Source organism: Lipotes vexillifer, unplaced genomic scaffold, assembly GCF_000442215.2.
Source record: "Lipotes vexillifer unplaced genomic scaffold, Lipotes_vexillifer_v1.1 scaffold1023, whole genome shotgun sequence".
NCBI classification, from domain to species: domain Eukaryota; kingdom Metazoa; phylum Chordata; class Mammalia; order Artiodactyla; family Lipotidae; genus Lipotes; species Lipotes vexillifer.
In genome coordinates this window covers 438,918-460,694 of record NW_006799713.1, presented here as the reverse complement: position 1 = coordinate 460,694, position 21,777 = coordinate 438,918, and the positions used below count along the sequence as shown (strand labels likewise).

Here is a 21,777-nt window from a genome sequence, read left to right as displayed (position 1 = left end):
GGGGCGCGGCGCGGAGGGGGGAGGGCCGAAGTGGCTGCTGTCGCTGCGGGCCCCGCCGCCGGCTCGCCGCTTCCTCGCGGGGTCGGCCATGCCGGGTAGCGGCCCCCAGGTTTGTCCCTCGGGAAGCGGGTGGAGGGGCGGACAGCGGCGACAATGGCCCTGAGGGAGCTGGGAGAGGGGAGGGCCGCGGGCCGGGAGGCCGCGCCCGAGCGCCGGGCGGAGGGGCCGTGGTTGGGGCGGCCGCGCCGGCGGATCTCCAGGCCCAGGCAGGTCGGGCCGCTGGAAGTCGAGTCCCTGAGCCCCGGCTGCTCCCGGGGCTCGGGCGGGGTCGAGCGAAAGCCCAGCGCATCCTCCCGGGCGGCAAAGCCGGCCCCACCGGGGATCTCGGGCGAGGGGAGGCCGGTCTCTCCGGCCCCGCGGCCTAGGGCTTCGGTCCACTCCCGGCCGCCCCAGGGCACGGCCGCCGAACATGGAGGCGGACCCGGGCGCCCCGGATGGAAACGGACCCACAGTCCCGCTCCAGAGGCTCAGACCTCGCGCGCTGGGTGGGGGGCGGGGGGGCGGGTGAGGCAGCATCCGACAGCTCGGATACAGCCCCAGCCATTAGCTTTTATTATCCATCCCTCCAGCCAAACCGCCGCCCCCAGGCGGGCCGTGGCGAAACCCCCCTCTGCCTCCGCGTCCCTCCTGCACCCCTCACCCCTCAGTGTCCAGCCAAATTCCCATTTTCACCCTGCGTTCATTTAGCCGGACCGGTCCCCATGTTTAACTCCCTACAAAGAGGTGTTACAAATATAACTTGGAGAAATGAATCCCGCATTTCCTCCCTCAACTGTCTCGTCCTTCACCCCTTCAAGACCTTAAAAACAGCCTAAGCTTCCAAGTACTGATCACCCTAACTGGATTTCTTGCTGTTTGGGTAACCGTTAACAATCCTGGTCTGTGCTCTGTGTTTTGTGATAAAGAGAAGAAATACTAATCCAGATTTAGGGAAAGTTTTCCTGTTGGTTGCAAGAATGTGTTGGAATATCCCCAGGCCCGTGAGGCGCTTATTGATTCAGTTTTTTTTTTTTTTTTAACCATCTTAGAATAGTTGCAGAGATACTTGGGGCTCAGTATATTTAGAAATTTGGGAAAATTCATCAGTTCTTCACTTATTTCCTCATGTAGTTTTTCTAATGTATATTATAAACAGAAAACAGTGGATATGCCTCATACAAGTTTTTGGACCTTGGAGAACCACAAGAAGTAGGAATGTAATGTGTTATATTTTTTTTAAAGTCTTAATATATTTAGGGTATGACTTCCATTTATTTAATCACATATGCAATTAATTTTACTCGCAATTTCTCAATTTTGGTGTTATCTGTTGTTCGAATATAAGGATAGCTTCACCAAATATTTGTAAAATTGTCTTACTGTTGATAACCCCAGGAAGATGCTTATTTCAGACTTGCCTCTCTATTCACCTGCTTTCTTCCAATTTGGCATTTGGATTTTAAGTTACCTTAATCTGTCTACTTGAAGATACCCTAAACGTCAGAATCGTCTAGTAACTGTGCATCTATGATTTGAAATGTTTGAGTATTTTTACTTAGTTTAACAATGGATTTTGCTTTCAAAGTAGGTTACATTTCTACCTCTAGCATCTGGTCATCACACAAGTACTTAAACTCCATATGTAAAGTAAAATGAACTTTTAAACAAAACAAGAGCAAAAAAGAGACCACTATTTTTTTAACCTGCTTTTAATAATGAAAGTCTAATGAACTAGTTTATTATAATGGAAAATATTATAGGAAACAGAAACTTGGAATGTTTGTATGCTGATAGAAGTTTTTATTAGTCATTTCCTTTTACTACATTTTTGTTTTAATTACTATACTAATAAAATTATCCTATTTTATGTTACTGGTTTCTCTGGAGCTATGTTTTCATGGATTACATCTGCCAAATTGAACCCCAAGTGTTCAATAGATATAGTGTTTTTTAAGTATTTTTCTCATTCTACAACTGGGTTACCTTGTCTTCATTCTAGCACACTGCAGTGTTTTCTACATTAATTTAAATTACTGTAACAGATGTAAAAGTGTTGCTATCATTTTATAGTTTTTAATACCATTTTTATATCATTTTATACCCTTTTAGTGCTTTCAATTGCTTTTCTACATATATTCAAAAGAATTCTACTTTCATTCTTATTTGATAGCAGTTTTAAAGAAGCAAACGTAAGATTTTAAGTAGGAGGGTTTTTTTTTTATCATTTTAGTATTAGAATTAGAATGTAGGATTGTAAACTAATTGGCAGTTATTGCTCATGTGAGACTGGTAAACTTCTATTACCTCAGCAAATAATTATTTAGTATCAATCTAGGTGCTGTATAAGGACCCCGACCTCTAAAAGAAGAGAGATTATTAACAGAGAGCACATAAAGCTAGATGGAATATTCTACGTGCCATAAGCAAAGAAGTAGGAAATTCAGGCACTGGGAAAGGTGGCATGCCAGGCCTTAAAGGTGGGAGTCATTTCCAAATGGATACCCTGAGTCAAGGAAAGCAGGGAGTAGGTGATCCAGTGTGTCTGGAGCATTCCCCGGATGATAGGAGTAACGGATGATTAAGGTGGCAAAGATGGTTTCAAGGGTATAGTTTTATTGGAAAGAAAAATATTAAGTAAGAAGGTCAGTGAATAACAGAAGCATATTAAATCAGGAATTCAAATTTAAGCCTAAAATATCGTGATTCTGGGGTTCAAAAATACCAAATGTTCTTAAAAAAATTTGTGTTTTAAGTGCTGATATGCCTCCTGTATGATCATCTTTAGGTCCATCCATGTTGCTGCAAATGGCATTATTTCATTCTTGTTTTATGGCTGAGTAATATTCCATTGTATAAACATACCAGATCTTCTTTATCCATTCATCTGTTGATGGACATTTAGATTGCTTCCATGTCTTGGCTATTGTAAATAGTGCTGTAAGGACCATTGGGGGTGCATGTATTGCTTCGAATTATGGTTTTCTCCAGATATATGCCCAGGAGTGGGATTGTAGGATCATACGGTAGCTCTTTTTTTAGGTTTTTAAGGATCCTCCATACTGTTCTCCATAGTGGCTCTACCAATTTACATTCCCACCATCAGTGTAGGAGGGGTCCTTTTTCTCCACACCCTCTCCAGCATTTATTATTTGTAGACTTTTTGATGATGACCATTCTGACGGGCGTGAGGTGATACCTCATTGTAGCTTTGATTTGCATTTCTCTAATAATTAGTGATGTTCAGCATCTTTTCATGTGCCTTTTGGCCATTTGTTGTCTTCTTTGGATCTTCTGCCCATTTTTTGATTGGGTTGTTTTTTTGATATTGAGCTGTATGAGCTGTTTATATATATTTTGGAGATTAATCCCTTGTTTATATATTTTGGAGATTAATCCCTTGTCGGTTACATAATTTGCAAATATTTTCTCCCATTCTGTAGGTTGTCTTTTCATTTGCTTCATGGTTTCCTTTGCTGTGGCACACTGTATTTTGGATCCAGTGGCATAAAGATAACTTTCAGATCTGTGATGTGGAGATATCAATTCCATCTTTGGTTTTTATAGCTGACATAATAATAGTTATTGTGTATTGTGCACTGATGTGCTAATGTCATGTTTATGCTTGCTTTTATTATCTTCATTCTATAGATGAGGAAACTGAGACACAGAAAGTTTAAATAACTTGTCCAAAGTCATACATCTAGTAAATTGCAGAGGGAGTTTGAACCCCTGAGTCTGACTTTAAAACTCATGCCCTTAACCACTGGGCAGTTCTGCCTTCCTGTGATACTATTTTTAGTTCTGTAAAAAGTGTGTCATTATGTGTATGTTCCTATGTTGATACACATTGTTTCAAAATTAAGAGATGCATGATGATTCTTATGCCCAGTGAACTGGCATAAAGTAAAGCCCATAAGCAGATGTCTGAACACTCAAAGCATTCTGCCTTTGAAATAAATTATCAGATCTCTAAAGGTAGATAGGGAATAAAAATCCCAAGTTCTTCCTGCTTGCCTGGACATTATTCCCCTATACCCCCTCATCTTTTGCCTGGCTCACACCTCATTATTCAGGCCTCAGCTTAGATCTCACTGGGTTTACTCCATTGTAGGTTAAGATTGATAATAGTAGGTGACACTTACTGTGCCAAGCACTGTTCTAAGTGCTCTGCATATATTAATGCATCTAATACTTACTGTACTCCTATGAAGAAGTATTTCAATACTTTTTTTTTTTTTTCTGATGAGGAAACCAAACTACAGTGTGGTTAAATAACTTGCTAGAGGTTTCACAGTTAATAATGGCAGAACAGGTGTCCCAACTTAGGCTAAGTATGAAATATTAAGGTCTCTTTAACCTAATACATGTTAATAAATATATTATTGTGAGATTTAAACTATATAATAGAATCATCTCTCTTGGGAGTTTATAGAGCTTGGTGCCCCACCTTTCCATTCCCATTTAACATTCACTAAGAATTTTCTCATGACATTAAAAATATTTCAAACATTTTGTTCTAAGAGCATATCATTTTACTTAATCATTCTCCTATTTCAGTTAGACATTTGTTTTCCCCCAGTATTTCAAAATCATAATACTTTAGTTGAACATCCCAGTAATTTTTTTTTTTTTCCTGCATCTGTGTTCTTAGGATGGATTCCTAGAAGTAATGATCAAAGAGAATAAGCTTTAAGGTCTTTGATGGCCAAAAAGTTTTCCAGAAAAGCTGTATTGGTATGTACACTTGTCAGAAAAGCGTAAAAGAGCTGATTTCATTCCATGTTTGAATGAACTATTAACTGTAAAATTTTTTGACAGTTTGTTAGATGAACATTAATATCTAATTTTAATGCTGACTTTTTTCTACTTATATTTTAAGATATTAAAGTAGGCAGATTGATTAAGAAGAAGCAGAGAAAAGTAAAACCATCTGGAATCTTCTTACCCATAAATAAATTCTGTAAATATTTTGATAAACACTCTCCTATTTTTTATTCCTGTAGTTATACTTTACAGAATTTTTACTTGAGTTTTAAATTTAAAATACAAGCATTTTCTAATCACCCATCTTTAGGCAAAATTATTTGTTTACTCCCCTGTGTTTTCAAAATACTTTAAATCCCTCTATAACACTTGTATATTTGGTGATAGTTAACTGTTTCTTTATTTCTTTTTTGCTTTCTATGTCTCTGCTCTTCATCTATAAAACAGAAAAAAAAACTACTAGCTAGGGCATAGATTTGTCATAAGGATTAACTGATAATACAAAATACAGTGCCTAGGATCTTCTTTATCTTGTTTGTAGTCTTTAGGCAAGGACTCTGGTTTACACTGTTTTATCCCAAGTCTTCTACAGTGTTTAATACCTAGTAGATACTTCATGGATGTGTTTTTATTGTTAAAGGCCATAAAGTATGTTCTTTAAATGGATTTGCTGATGTGGTAGGATGAACAAAAGTCAGTAGATGGCTATGAGATGATCACAGTAATCAGTAGAGCAAATAACACAATTTGTGTACCCAAACATTTTAAAATTAACTTAGTATGTATGATGTGATTTCTTGAGTGGTCATATGCATTTACCCTTATCTACCCCACTTAGCTGGGGAAGGATATTATAAAGGCGAATTTCTAGAAGTTAGTCTTAAAGTCTTTCAAGAACAAAACATTTTAACTATTTTAAATGGAAAAATTTAAATACGTGGATTATATTTTTCTACATTCAAGTAACATGTAGCCTATAACTTCACTTATTATGAAGCATAATAATAGCTAACATTTATGGGGCACTAACTTTATGCCAGGTACAGTATTAAGCACTTTACTTACATTATCTAATTTAGTTTTACAACAATTGTATAAAGTTTATACTGTTGTTTTGCCTATCTTCCAGGTGATAGAACAGGGGTTATCAAGATTTCTGATTTATCCTATCTAAATAACAATGCTTGTTTTGCTTTTTTTAAAAAAAAAGATGGTGAGGACAGCAGAACTCAATGATTTCTGTTGATTTATATTAATGATTTTTGGTCTTCTCTCGTTGCTGTTAGCTGTTCCTTGCTGACGTTGTCACTTCTTCCCTCTAATTTGAAGAAGATAACTGCTATGGACTATGAAACTGAATGACAACAGCTAATATTATGGCTAACATAAAAGTATTTAGGCAGCAATTAAAGGCCTTTAGGACTTGCAGGTTGTCTAGGTTGGAGAACTGAGAAATGGCACTTTCAGAGAGTAGTTGGGGCCTCTAACAATCAGACCTGGGTTTGAATCCCAGCTCTGTCCTTTACTGGCTGTGACTTTAGACAAAACTCAGTTTCTCTTTGATTTCTTGTACTTTGCAAGTTGTTTTTACTGATTTAAGCTAATGAGTATAAAAGTGCCTGGCACATAGAAGGCAGTGAATGTTATTATAAAATGACTTAGCAGTATTCACTGAATTGATTAGACAGAGATTTTGTTTGTTTGTTTTATTTTTCGGTCTACTTATTCACTGGCTCTTAATTGTGTTCTGGGTGATTGGGCTTACCAGATGAAAAATACCTAAAAAATCAAGTTTACTGTTATTGCTTTTAATATGTCAGTTTATATTTTAGATTTTTCAAAGGGCTTTCAAATTTATTACTTCATGTCATTTAGGGTGAAGCTAAAATTAGTTTCTGTTCTTTGTTCTTAGTCATCTACTCATTTCCTATTCAAAATTACATGGGCTTAATTTTATCCTTTATTCTGTGACTTAGTCTGTTTCAAATCTTGGCTTTTACTTTATAATTTATTTTTATTATTTTGTATACTTATAAGGAGCAGTTCTCCCATATAATTGAGGCTGCCTCCTCATTGTTGACTTAGACGTTTTTTAAGTCATCGTTTCTTTGAATTGCCCCACTGAGTTGGTGATTTTATGTATTAGATACTTCTTGGAATTTTGCTGTAATTGTAAATGATTAGTACAGATCTAAAATGCTGGAAGTGTGCAATAAATTATCTATTTTGATAAAGTAGGCATTATTTCTATTTTTGCTAAGATAGAAAAATGCCTTAAGTAACATAAAAATTGTGGTCATAACGTATGTTAAAATTAGCAATATCGGGGCTTCCCTGGTGGCGCAGTGCTTGAGAGTCCGCCTGCCGATGCAGGAGACGCGGGTTCGTGCCCCGTTTCGGGAGGATCCCACATGCCGCGGAGCGGCTGGGCCCGTGAGCCATGGCCGCTGGGCCTGCGCGTCCGGAGCCTGTGCTTCGCAAATGGGAGAGGCCACAACAGTGAGAGGCCCGCATAACGCAAGGAAAAAAAAAAAAAAAAATTAGCAATATCATGCATAGGAAAAAAATAGTTTTAAATAGGAGAGATGTTTTCCAAAGTGCATTTCCATTATTTTGACTACTTCGTTTTATCTTTTAAAATTAAATTTTGAGTTAAATATTTTAACATATTTATTTTATCACATTTTTAAAATAGAGAAAAAGTAAAAGTGATAGTGAAAAAAATCATCTATATTTCTCCCCTAGAGATAACTTAAAGTTTTGGTAATGTTTTCATTTTTTTTTTAATCTCCTAGTCAATATAAACACATCCTTTAAAAAATTTGTATGCATATGTAGTTTTGTTTCTTGCTATTCATTCAATATACCATGTTTTCCATATCATTAAATATCCTTTTAAAAGATTATTTTTATTGGGCTTCCCTGGTGGCGCAGTGGTTGAGAGTCTGCCTGCTGATTCAGGGGACACGGGTTCGTGCCCCGGTACGGCAAGATCCCATATGCCGCGGAGCTGCTGGGCCCGTGAGCCATGGCCGCTGAGCCTGCGCGTCCGGAGCCTGTGCTCCGCAGCAGAGGAGGCCGCAGCAGAGAGGCCCGCGTACCACAAAAAAAAAAAAAAAAAAAAAAAAAAAAGATTATTTTTATTGGCTGAATGGCATTCAACACATTCAAATACTGCAATTTAATCAAGCTCATATTGTTGAGTAGAGTATGACCAATATTTTTATTGTTATAGTGAACAATGTGATAAATGTCCATGTATATAGATCTTTGTACACATTGATGAATATATTTTAAACAAATTCCTAGATGTGATCATGCAAATTGCCCTCTAGAAAAGTTGCACCAATTTATATTCTTAGAAATGCATGTGTGTCACTCTCTGCACCCATCACAGTTTCCCTTCACAGCCTGTCTTTGTTAATTTAATAAACAAGAATGACATAATAGTGCTAAGAAGCTCCTTCAGTAGAGTCAGAGATTGAGTTTGAGAGTCTGTTCTGATGCTTGTGTGATCATGGGCAAATTTCTTATATTTTCCTAAGCCTCAGTTTCTTTGTGAAATTGTGATGATAGTACCTATTATCATGGTAATATCATATAATATCATGTTTGTGGCTATTAACCAATAATGTACATTGAAGTATAAGCCCTTGAGAGATGTTAGCTATCACTATTAATTATAAATGAGATTTCACCTCATTATATTCTATACTTGGTATGCCTATATTTTATACCTTGTAGTGGGTGGTATAAAGGAAAGTTAGTCAATTTTAAATAACCATCTTTTATGTACCATTAGTTACATTGTAGGACTTAGTTCCAATACTTTTTCAGTTGACTCTCTTGATTTTCAGGATATATTATAAGTGACCCCCAAATAATATAAATTTTTAAAAATATTTCAACTTTTTTTTCTTGTCTTATTGCATTGATTGAAACCATAGAACAGTGATAGTAGGCATTTGAGCTTATTTCTTATTTTACTGTGTCTTTCTCCCTGTTATTTCATTTTTTTAATGCCAATGGCTATTGTTTCCTGACATAGGTGTCCCTTGCTTACATACACATATTCCTGCAAATATCTATAAAAGCTAAATGTGAGAAACTTGAAAATAGATTTATATATTATGGGAGAGTTCCCTTAAATTGTTAAATTCCTAAGTATCTTTTAGGCACATCTTCAAAAATATATTTTCAGCATTTGACTCATGTTCTCTTCTTTTTAAATTGAACATACAGTCAGTCAGTTTAAATAAGGCTAAATGTCAGTAAGGCTGAAATTTTGCTGCTTTCAACCCACTTAATGATTCCATCCTTGTCTCAGTGATACAGACTTTGAGACCCACTTTACTTTTCAACATTGTCTGCTCTTACATTATATTTATAAAATACTAGTTAAAGTAAATGAAACAAATTTGCCCCTTGGAATAAAACCCTTATTCAAATAAAGTCTTAGGGTCATAGTCCCAAGAGCCCTCCTTTACTCAGCTTCTGAGGCATCTTTCAGAAAACTGTTTAAAAATGACTACCCCCCAAAAAAGATTCAAATAATTTACAAATCACAAATATGACAGTTCTACTGAAACTGAAGTTTTCAGGGGCTAGCAGGAAACCCACCCTGTGATATCGTAAGGTTTTTGTTAAATAATTTTTGTACCAAAGTCCTGATTTAGCATGTTTTTAAAAATGATTAAGTATAGCAACATATACTGTATGAAGACATGGTATTCACAGATCTAGGTAGTGTCTTTCTATTGTTAGGTTACTGAAATTTGGATCCTGGACTCTCTTCTTTTTTGTACAGTTTCCCATCCATGCAAAACTATATTTTTAAATACCATCTACATGCTAATGATTACCAAATTTTTATATCCAATACTGACTTCTCTCTTTTACCCAGCTGTCTTGGGACAGCTCTACTTGGATAGCTATTAGTATCTGAAACAAAATTATCTAAAACAGAATTTTTGTCCTTCCAAATCTGTCCCTTTCCAAGTCTTCCCCGCTTTAATAAATGTTACTACCATCTTCTAGGCTGCTCACACCATAGATCTAGAAGTTCTTGATTCTTCATGTTTCTTTCATCTTCTACACCCATCCAATGCAAGTCTTTAATCAGTACTTATGATTAAATGAACTGAATTAACAGTGTTCAATATTAGAAAAATCTATTATCATAGAATGAAATCTACTGGTTAAATGTGTATTGTTATCATTTGAATATACTATGTAACTTACCTTTCTTATATTTAGAACTTTTGTATAAAGTATAAGTAAGATTATACATATATTTGATTAGTTTTGGTGCCATCTTTGTTAGGTTTTGTCATAATTAGGCCAGCCTCATAAACCAGTTGGGATGCTTTCCATGTTCTTCGGTGCCCTAGAATAATCTCAGTAACAAAGGATTTTGCCAGAACACACCCACAGGAAAAAATAGGTATAGCATTCTTTGTCAGGAATGGAATAGAGGGTATAAATCTTTAACAAAGTTTTTATTTCTTCCATGGTTATTCACTTACAACCTTTTCTTGAGTTGGCTTCAATTATGGATTCTTATTTATTGGCATAAAGATTTATGCAAAGAAACCCTTCCATTTCATTGAACATTATATTTGTATTGTTAATTTGTAGAGTTCATCAACCTCTTGGTCACATTTTTAGGAAGTTATTCACTTATTCATTTATTCATTCATTCATATTTAGAACCAGCTCTCCATTATATTAACCATTTCTACATTTTTTTGCTTCCTAATTTACTTATTTATGCTTTTAATTTTATTACTTTGTCTACCTTTATTTTGGCTTGTTTGCTTATTTTAACATTTCTAATTTAAATGTTTAATTCATTTATTTCTTTTTTCTATTAAATACATTTACACCATTAATTTTTTCATTGAGTATTAATTTGGCCACATCCCATAGGTTATAATTCTATTGTCATCCATTTTTAATGTCCATAATTTTATTTTTTATTTTTCTTTAACTGCAGGGTTATCTGGAAGAGAGTTTTAATGTACAGATATTGGGAGTTTTAGGGTTTAAAAAAATTTTCTTTTTGTTATCAGATGCTGATTTCTCATTTTTGTGTCTCATAGTCAGAGTATACTTCCATTCTCTATGTTTGAGTTTTTCCTAAATGCCTTGAAAAAGTTGGTCAGTCGAGTGCAAATGTCCTCTGTATCTTATCTTTGAAGTCAAGAAATCCCTAGTAGGGCTTCCCTGGTGGCGCAGTGGTTGAGAGTCCGCCTGCTGATGCAGGGGACACGGGTTCGTGCCCCGGTCTGGGAGGATCCCACATGCCGCGGAGCGTCTGGGCTTGTGAGCCATGGCCGCTGGGCCTGCGCGTCCGGAGCCTGTGCTCCGCAACGGGAGAGGCCACAACAGTGAGAGGCCCACGTACCGCAAAAAATAAAAATTAAAATTAAAAAAAATAATAATAAGTCCCTAGCAATTACCCTGTGAGTACTTCAGATAAGGGCCATTTTAATTGTTGTTGCTGTTGTTGATTAAATACACATATACCCTGGAGTTTAATGCCATCATCATCATTTAAGGCCTGTGGATAAACGAAGTAAATCTAAAGCTTTAGATTGTCAGGGCTTTTTGTCATCTTTGTGTAAGGATAGGATGGTGTAACTTTCAAAATAAGCTGATTTCTAAGTTTGTTTGAAAAGTATTTGAGTTCCTTAAATGGGGCAACTCTGCCTGCAGATCTCTACACCTCTTGGCCCTTGTGTGCTCCCTTCTGTGTGTGTTCTAGGATTTCCTGGGGTTGGAAGTTGAGCCAGCAGCTCTATTTTTCCATGGGCCCCACTATGCTCTTTACCAGTTTATAGTATTTCAGGGTGCATCTTTCAAATACTCTCACCCCCCAAATTGTAAAGCTTTGGAAATAAAAATTAGTTCTTCTTTACTGACCTGTTTATGGATGGGATGAATAAATTGGCCAAGAGAAATGACAGAATTATAGAAAATACTCCACATTCTTTAAAATGGATGGTGGACAATTCTAGTGATCCCTATAAGTAAGAAAAACAAAATGCTTTAAATTGCTGCTCTTTTATTTCCCATTAAGTTCTCTATTTTTCAGTGTTCTTTCAGGTCTTTTGATTATATTAAATAGAGGCTCTGCTAGGTCCTAAGGTCTTTAATCCCTCCCTTTTAAATAAGAACCTCAGTAAGGAATCAGAGGCAGCTAATGTTTGAAGTCAAATACTGATCCACAAATTAGAAAAATTTTCTGTACTAGGAGAGAGACTAGGTTTAGAGTATAGGTAGTATAAGTGTGATTTTGAAAAAAAAAAACATCAGGAGTTGGCTTATAAGAAAAATTTCACAAAATTAATTCTGTGAGTTTGGTTGATGTAGAAAATTTTAGTGCTAGCCTAGGTGGCTGGGAAGCATGTGCCAGGTTGACAGATGCAACTTAGTTTCTAGACCATCCCATGCTGGGAGAGCACCTGAGTGAAGATGTGGCAGGTAGAGAAAACACTTTGGAATTCCTGAGTGATAGCCAGAAGCCAGAATGCCAATTTGGCAAGAGTGCTACCAGGTGCTGAGTCTTGGGCCTGAGCATTCCTCAAAATAACAGGTAGATCATAAATGTTTATTTCCCACTTTGAGAGCAAATGAGTACTTAAGTTTTATGTGCATTTTAATAGATTGAATACTATTTTATTATAAACACCTAATATAAGCTAATCCAGTTCGACATGGATTTATATTTGATCAAAATCCTGAAATAATTTTCTTCTCAATGTGTGCTAACTTCTTCCGCAACTTTTTGTATTATCTCTTAAAAAATAATCAGAATTAGAAGATAAAATAAAACAATCAGTTATTTATTTTAGAAATACTGGGTCTAGGGACTTCCATGGTAGTCCAGTGGTTAAGACTTTGTGCTTCCACTGCAGGGGTCATGGCTTAATCCCTGGTTGGGGAACTAAGATCCCACATGCCAGCATGACATGGCCAAAAAAAAAAAAAAAAAAAAAAAAAAAAAAAAATTTTGTATTATCTCTTAAAAAATAATCAGAATTAGAAGATAAAATAAAACAATCAGTTATTTATTTTAGAAATACTGGGTCTAGGGACTTCCATGGTAGTCCAGTGGTTAAGACTTTGTGCTTCCACTGCAGGGGTCATGGCTTAATCCCTGGTTGGGGAACTAAGATCCCACATGCCAGCATGAAATGGCCAAAAAAAAAAAAAAAAAAAAACAATAGAAATACTAGGTCTAAAGTCTGATTAATTTGTTTTATTGCTAAATCTTTGCTTCTCAATAAAGTAGCTTTTTGCTTACTAAACCCAAAGGCTTAAAAAAAAAGAGTGAGAAATGCGGTAAGTTGGTTCTGTCCTCCTGCACCCCCTTCTCTCCATGCACATGTGTGCACATGCACACACACGCACACACAGTGCGGAGGAGGAAAGGTGCCGACAAGGAAGGAGGTCCAGAGACCAGGATTACGCTAAGATTCTTATAGTTAATCTTTCATCAATTGTTTTATCTAAATAAATAGTCACTTGGTTTAATAAGCCATCCTTAGAGCATCCATTATACTTACGCCCCTTCCTCAAGAATTTTTCATACTTAAATATTTAATAATTACTTTAATCATATAAACATCACAGTACCCTCAATGATCTTCCTTTGGGAGTTTTGATTTTTGCGGGAAGGGAGACTAGACGGAGCAACTAGGATGGGAGTATCTAGACGGCCAAATGGCAGCATTAAGCCTCTAGGTATCTTGAGAGCTGGGAAAGAAGACTGAAGATGCGTTAGAAAAGGAGGCAAAAGAGCAACAAGAAAGCACTTCCTGCTCCTGAACATTGGCAGTTCCCTGCCGCCGGTGCTTGTCCTTGCCTTTCACTCTTCACCCCAGTCAGTCCTGGCCCTCTGGGTCTTGTGGAGGCTGGGAAAGGACTGCAGGGTTGAGGGTGGTAGGCTGGTTAATTTTGACCGAGAATTAGAGGCTAAAGTAGAGCCATCGTTTGCCTCATTGAACCAACTCTGTTTTCCCAATTCACTGCTATTCCTTCTTTTTCTTCCTCTAAGTTATTGTCCTTTTATTTATTCCCAGTCTTTCATTCATACATAGGTGGGCATACCTTTTTTCTCTCCTGCCCCATTAAATCCATTCTCCTGGTTTAAAGTTCTTAAAGGAAAGAAAAAATAAAAACCTTACCCTCCCTACCCACCAAAATATCTTTCTATATCTTATTCCTTTCCTGCCAAACTTATTAAAAGAATACATATGCTGTCATCTCTTCTTCAGCACACACTTACTCCTTAACTGGGAGTTTTTAGCCTGTGTTCTGTGGTTCCCCAAAGGGTCCATGGATAGAATTTGGGCATTCTGTGATGTTGGATGGGAAAACAATTTATGTATTTATATTCATATCCTCTGATTGAAATTTCCCTCAATTATGAATGTAAGCAACAAGTCCAATTTTAATAACAGCATATATGACTGTGTCATCCATAGAAATCATAAATGTTTCCCTATCATGTTACAGTTGAAGTAAATACTCTGAAATATCATTCTTACTTTTAACTACTTCAAAATCATGGTAGTTATTAGGTCTGCTCCTACATCTTATTTTAATGTGTTAATAAAAGGCATATATTTTACTATAGCACATTTTTACATATTTTGATATTTTAATATAATTGGCTTCTTTGTAATGCAGTCTCTGTTTTTGCTTTATGCATTTAAAAGCATTACTTTGAAAAGAGGTGTATAGCCTTCATTAGACTGAGAAAGGATCTATGGCATAAAACTTGGATAGGAGCAGCTGCCTGTTCACCCCACCTGTCTTCATATCTCCGAAAAAGCTCCCTCAGTAGTCACTAATCACCTTTACCCAATGTCTTCAGTCATTCTGCTGTGTATCTGTATTATTTGGTGCCATCAGTTATTTTTTGTTACTCCTTCCTCTTTTGTCTTTAGTATCAAATCCTTACTGGACCCATTGGCTCATCTTAGAAAATATCTCATATTTGTTTCTTTTTTTCTGCATAACTTTAGATACCAGTCACCTTTTGCTTAGACCATTATGTATTATAATACCTTCCTAACTTGTCTTTGAGTTTCTTGCCCCCTCAAACCTAATAGAGCTGGAATTACCATCCTAAAATGTAGTTAGAAACACATGATTCACATTCTCAGAAACTTTCAGTGGTTCCCCATTACCTTTCTTTTTTTTTATCAATAATTTTAATTTGTCTTTTATATTAGTTGATTTAATTACCTTTCTAAAATGTGGGTAGAAATACACTATTCCCTTTTTCAAAAACCTTCAGTAGTTTCCCAGTAACAAAGTTGAAACACTAGTATGGCATTCAAGACTTTGCATGAACTAACCACATCCTAACTTTCTAGCCTCTTCTACAGCAGTATTAATCTCACAGTATTCGGTATATTTTATCATCTTTCATGTCTCTGGGCCTTTGATCCTGTTTTCTCTGGGCAAAAATCCTTTCTTCCCCTACCTTACCCCCCCCCCCGTCTTGCCCTACCACAGACACATACAACCATAGTATATATAGTAATGTGTCATCATAATCATTCTGTTCTCAGTTTATATGTTGCCTCTCAGAACCTTCTCCAGTCTGAGCCAAATGTCTTTGTCTCTTGTGTTCTATGATATAGCACTATTAATAGCATTAATTTTGACATGCGCTATATTGTATAGGTATTCATCTATTTGGTTTCTTTAGTAAATTTATATTCCTTAGGGTAGCAACTGTATTCATGTTTGTACACTCTCTCATCTTCTTCACTCAATGTCACTTTCTCATAGTAGGCATTCAAATAAATGTTTCTTGAGTGAATACATGAATTCATTGAATACTGGCTTAACCTGATTTAGCTTGATTGGGTGACCATGGACCAGGCTGCTGTTGTCCTGCGTTTCATCAGAGTATTACTTTTAAAATGTATTAGTTGTACACATTTTAAAATAGAATTTGATCACCTAGCTAACATCTGTAAAAATGCCATAAGAACTAAATTACTCTGTATTTAATGATATTACTATCAAGAAAATAGATTCCTAAGTCATAGGATTTTTTTCATAAAAGATCTGTTAAATAACAATTATTTAAAGGAGAAAATTATTATGGCTTTAATTTTTACAGATCTTAAGAGAAAGCTAATTCTGAAAAGTATTCTAATTTATTACTTTATTAAAAGTTAATGAGATTATGAGAGAGGTGGGAGCCGATGGCTGATCTTTGTCTACAGCCATTTATTTTAAAATAATTTTGCACAGTCCACCATCTATATTGCTAAACTGAAAGAAGTATTTTCTCATTTTCCATAAGAAAAACCTTTGTTTCCTTTCAGGTGCTTGTTATAATTTCTTCTAATTTTACTTCCATTTTCTCCCAAATCCCTTCACTTCTGCCCATCATCAGATCAATGTATTTCTTCTAAATTACTGATTCCCAGCCATTTTTATACTCATGTTCCTTACTAAGATTTCTACTATTATCTTCTTTTTTGAATATTTTTTCCCTCCAGTTTTATCAAGATACAATTGAGATAAAGCATTGTATATATTTAAGGTGCACAGCATAAAGATTCAACTTACATACATCAAGAAATGCTTATCACAGGGCTTCCCTGGTGGCGCAGTGGTTGAGAGTCCGCCTGCCGATGCAGGGGACACGGGTTCGTGCCCTGGTCCGGGAAGATCCCACATGCCGTGGAGCGGCTGGGCCCGTGAGCCTGCGCGTAATGCTTGTCAGAGTAAGTTTAGTGAACATCCATTATCTCATATAGATACAAAATTTTAAAAATAGGAAAAAAAATCTTGTGATGAGAACTCTTAGCATTTACTCTCTTAACAACTTTCACACATAATGTACCGCAGTGTTCATTATCTGTATCATGTTGTACATATTACATCCCTAGTACTTATTTCTCTTATAACTGGGAGTCTGTGCCTTTTGAGCACCTTCATCCAATTCCCCCTCCCCCCACCCCCTGCCCCTAGTAACCACAAATCTGATCTCTTTCTATTTTTTGTTTGTTTGTTCTTGAAGTATAATTGACCTACAACACAATGTTAGTTCCTGTTACACAACATTGTGATTTGATATTTCTGTACTTTTCAAAACAATCACCAGGGTAAGTCTAGTTATGATGTGTCACCATACAAAGATACTCATAGTTATTGATACTATTGTCTTCTAATTATCCTTATTAGCCAAAGTATTCCATGACACTTAAATCTTGAGTAGTTTTTCTTACAAAAAAAGGATAGGTATGTTTGGCTTTTCCAAACTAAATGTCATTCCCCTTTCCCTCTGAGAAACATTGTTCTAAATTATTTTATTAATTTAACAAAATTCATGTTCTGAGATCATGAACAAAGGCAGAACTTTAGAATTATATTAATGAGAACATAAAATAATGAAAATCAGGTTTTCTATTTTTTTGTACTGAAATTTCACTTTTAGTATAAACTTTTAAGATAATACTTAATATTTACTATGTGCCAAACACTGTTCTAAGTTATTATATATATTACAACCCTGTGCTCTTGGTGTTGTTATTATCCCCATTTTATGGTTGAAGAAACTGAGACACAGCAGTTGTGTAATTTGTCCAGGATATTTGGATACTTTTTGGGAGAGGGTGTGTTATGGTGTTGTTTCTTATATCCATAAATTATAAGATCTCTCTCTTGCTCATCCTCTTTTCTTTGGACCCCATGCTGGAGTAAACTCTACCCTAGAACTTATAGTAAGGGGTCAGGTACACGTTTCAGAATACCAGTAAATCAGATATTAGAAATAGTGCTGCCTGTATAGGAACACATGGCCCAGTCTAGTCTAATTCCCTTTGGTACGTGGGGCAATTGGTTTGTCATTGAGAAAAAGTTTGGATGGAATACCATACCCCTTTTCTAACATCAGCAAAATAGTGGTACCCAAATGTGGCAAAGCAAATAAAGAAAATGACAAGTCAGTCTTATGATTATTGATGTAAAAATTCCTAAGGAAATACCAGCATATATAGTATAATCCTCCAAAATGTAATCATGTTTCTATATTAGTAATTCTGTTAATATAGTTCATAATATTAGTAACTCAAAGAAGAAATTATGATCATCTTAATATATCATTTTAATGCAATACACATTTTTAATTTTTTTCTTAAATCTTTCATGTAGGAGGAAAACATATTTCTATAAGTGACTTTTTAAAGGCTACATATTGTGTGGTGTGTAAATGTATAGTTGTATATAAACTTATAATTACATACAGCTAACACTGAGTGCGTACTGTGTGCCTGACTGTTCCAGGTGTCAAGTGTTTTACATATATTAGCTCATTAAATTTCAAAACAACTATTTATATGTGTGTGTGTGTGTGTGTGTGTGTGTGTATTTTATTTTTTAACAGATGAGGCATGAGGAGGTAAATTTGCCCAACGTGATAGATGTGTATGTTTTATATGTATAAGTGTGTACAACCTAACCAGCCATCAATATAATGCTTAATAATAAAACACTAGACACATTCCCATTAATATCAGGAATGACACAAAATAACCATTGTTAACATTACAATGTAATTAGACAAAAGTATGAAGCAAGAGATGTAAAAATTGGTAAGGAAGAGGCAATCTGATGATTTTACATTATTATATATGCCTGGAAAACCCAAGAGCCTCAGTGAAACACTAATAGAAACATTGAGTTCACTGAGATACCTAGTTCACTAGAGTTTTATGTACAAGAATAAAAATAATTATTTTTTAGACACCAACAATAACTAGTTAGAAAATATAAGGGAAGAAAAAAACCTCCATTCACAGCAAGAACAAAAGCAAAATATTTTAAGACAAGTTTAAAAAGAAATTTATAAGCCCCCTACAAAGAAATCTAGGAACTGTATTGAAAGAGGAAATTTCAATCAATTATTCTTGATTAAACAGTATAGTAAATCAGTAGTGCTTTTTAAGCAAGGATTACTACAACATAATCTCCATCGAACTCCCAACAGCAGCTTTTCTATTAAAACTTGTCAAACTAATTCTTAAGTAGCTGGAAGCATATACATGAAAAAAGATTCTCGTATGATTCCCACGCTGTGTAAAGTTTTGAGGTGCGTTGCCCTTCAAAGCTCTGCATGACATGGCTTGTCTTGACCTTGACCTTTCTGACCTCATTTGCTGACTCCTCCCCTTGCTCACCTGCCACCAGTCATACTGACCACCTTGCCGTCCTGTGAACGCTCTCATCTCTGGGCTTTGTACTTAACCCTCCCTCCTCCTGTTACATATTCCTTTCACTTCATTTAGGTATCTGCACAAATATCACCCTATCATAAAGGCCTTCCCTGATTAAAAGTTTCTCTATAGTATTTACCATCACCTGATGTGTATTTACTGTTTACATTCTCTCCCTCTGTGAGTTTGGTGAGAGAAGAGACTGGCTTTGTTGTATCCCCAGCACCTGGCACCTAGGAGGTGCCTGTTTGCTGAATGAAACTGGCATTAAAAATTACAGGTAAGATCACTAAGAGTTCTGAAGAGAGGATGAAATTACAGTCAATCTTGTTTTTCTTGAATAGTTTACCCTTGAACATCCCAGGCATTAGGGGCACCGACCCTCTGTGCAGTCAGAAATCCAAGTATAACTTCACAGTTGGCCCTCCTTATCCAGGGTTCTGCATCCCCAGATCACCAACCAAGAATCACATAGTCCTTATGTATCTGTTGAAATAAATCCACATATAACTGGACCCGTGCAGTTCAAACCCACTGTTCAAGGGGCAACTGTAGTTATGTTCTATGAAGTCACTGCAAATACTGAACCTTTGCTTCTAGAGGAAATACGGGATTAGGTTCCTGCAAGTCTCTGGTCAGAACATTTTCATGGACCAGTCAATACATAACCTTGTTGTACATGCAGTACTGTTTAGAGACACTTTATTAAATATGTACTGTTGATTCATTAACACTGAACTCACAGCCAACAGCACTGCAACTCGTGCCTGAACAAAGCTTACCTAACACGCATATTTCTCCACAAGGCACATAACAGATTTCTTGCACTTAGATAGGACTTTCAGCACTAGACTTGGGGGCCATTTAAACAGCAAATTCACCAACAGAAAGCACAAAAATGTAAAAATCATAGCACTAACAAGCCCTTTTTAAGACACTTGTTTCAGCATGAGGGCTTTGTTCAGCCTCTGGAATGCCTGTCTGGCAACTCAAATGTTCCGCCTCTCTGCACATGCACGTTGCCATGGGGCGACTGTAAAGCACTGCGGGGATTTATCGGGGTTACAAATTTTAGTGAGTAGGCAAATTTGCAAGTACAGAATCCACAGATAACAGGGACCAACTATATATCATTTTTTCAATAAATATTTACTGCGTTTCTGCTATGTGCCACGCTCCCAGAATTATTTACCACTCAGACATTTATCAAGTCCTAACCTTATGCCAGGCCCTATGCAAAACTCAAATAATCCAAAGATAAGTTTAACAAGTGTTCCGGGGAAGGTTTCATGGCAGAGTAGGGGTTTTAGCTGAATCTTCAATACTAATAGATAAGGTTTTAACCTGTGAAACTATGGAGAAAGGTATTTTAGAAGAAAGAATCTTAAACTTGGCTATACATTAGAAACACCCAGACCAAAAAATAAATAAACATCTCTAGGGATGAAACTCTTACACCAGTATATTTTAAATCTCCCCAGAGGATTCCAGTGTGCAACCAAATTAAGAGAACCACTGCTTTAAATCCTTGTGTTTGGCTGGAGTGTAGGTTATGTGAAGGGACGTAAAGAACAGATAAATCTGGAAAAGATTTTGGCCCAGTTATTGGAATGCTATCATTTAGCACATATTTATTAAGCACCTGCTGTTTGCCAGGCACTCTGCTAGTTGCTGGAGATACAGCAGAAAACAAAACACAAGAATCTCTGGCCTGTTAGAGTTTATAGTTGAATTGTTTTGGCAGCTGTTTAGGATGATTCATAGTCTAGATTTAACTTATAGTATATGATGATTTGCATTTAGAAGGAATCTTATCCTAAATGCTCAGAATTCTAAATTTAATGTCTAAATTACTATACCATCCTCTGATATGAATAGAACTCTGTAAAGAAAAATTGTGCTGTGAACTTCTGTGCTAATTTGACTGAGCGTTTTCTAACACAACCATTTGTTTTGTTAGCCTCTCAAAGTTTTTCAGTTTCTTGTACACTGGGACAATTGTCTAAAATCAGTAGAATGAGGACCATTGGAAGTACTAACTCAAGCATTTCATTTTCTCATCTTATAGGAGTTGGTATGTAAGGAACTATTATCTGTCTTGATTATTAACAAGAATTTATACTTAGATCAAACTTATAATTAACAAAGAACTTTTATTGGGTTATAATTTGCTGTATACCATGTTTTATATATTTTTTCCTGAGTTCCTTTACATTTAATGTACCATTACACTGTCTTCTAGACAAGACAGAGACCACTAATAATAGAGTCCTCTTAATTCTGTCTGATACAATTATTCTTTATAGCCTGAATCTGTCAATTTCACTTAAACTTTTGGTCAAGAAGTTTTGAGTTAGTTTGCTAAATAGAGTTATTTAATACCCGAAGAAGCATAAGACATGCACCGTCCTCAGCTGGTACACTCAGCCTGAGATGAAATGATGTGCACACATGAGCACATGCAGGTGGGAAGTGAGGGGTGCTGTCAGGAGTGAGAGGTACAGTGCTGTGGCATCAAAAGGAGAGATGGGTTGAGTTCTGACTAGGCTTGGAGAATGATGTTGTAAATCTTATCATTATTGTCAGAGACAAAGTGCCATTTAACTACCATCCAGCTGTGTTATAATGCAGAGAATGTGTCTTACATATATTTTATATAAAATTACACAGTTTTGGGGCTTCCCTGGTGGCGCAGTGGTTGAGAGTCCGCCTGCCGATGCAGGGG

The 21,777-nt window shown here is 36.4% G+C and overlaps 1 protein-coding gene across 1 annotated transcript in view; it reads left to right on the top strand.

Moving 5' to 3' along the window:
• Window positions 1–42: 42 nt before the first annotated feature.
• ZC3H12C (zinc finger CCCH-type containing 12C) overlaps window positions 43–21,777 on the top strand; it is a 64,951-nt gene continuing 43,216 nt past the window's right edge. Inside the window, exon 1 of the mRNA XM_007471874.1 lies at window positions 43–109. Coding sequence (XP_007471936.1) covers window positions 89–109 — 21 coding nt within the window. The 5' untranslated portion in view covers window positions 43–88. The remainder of the gene's footprint in view (window positions 110–21,777) is intronic.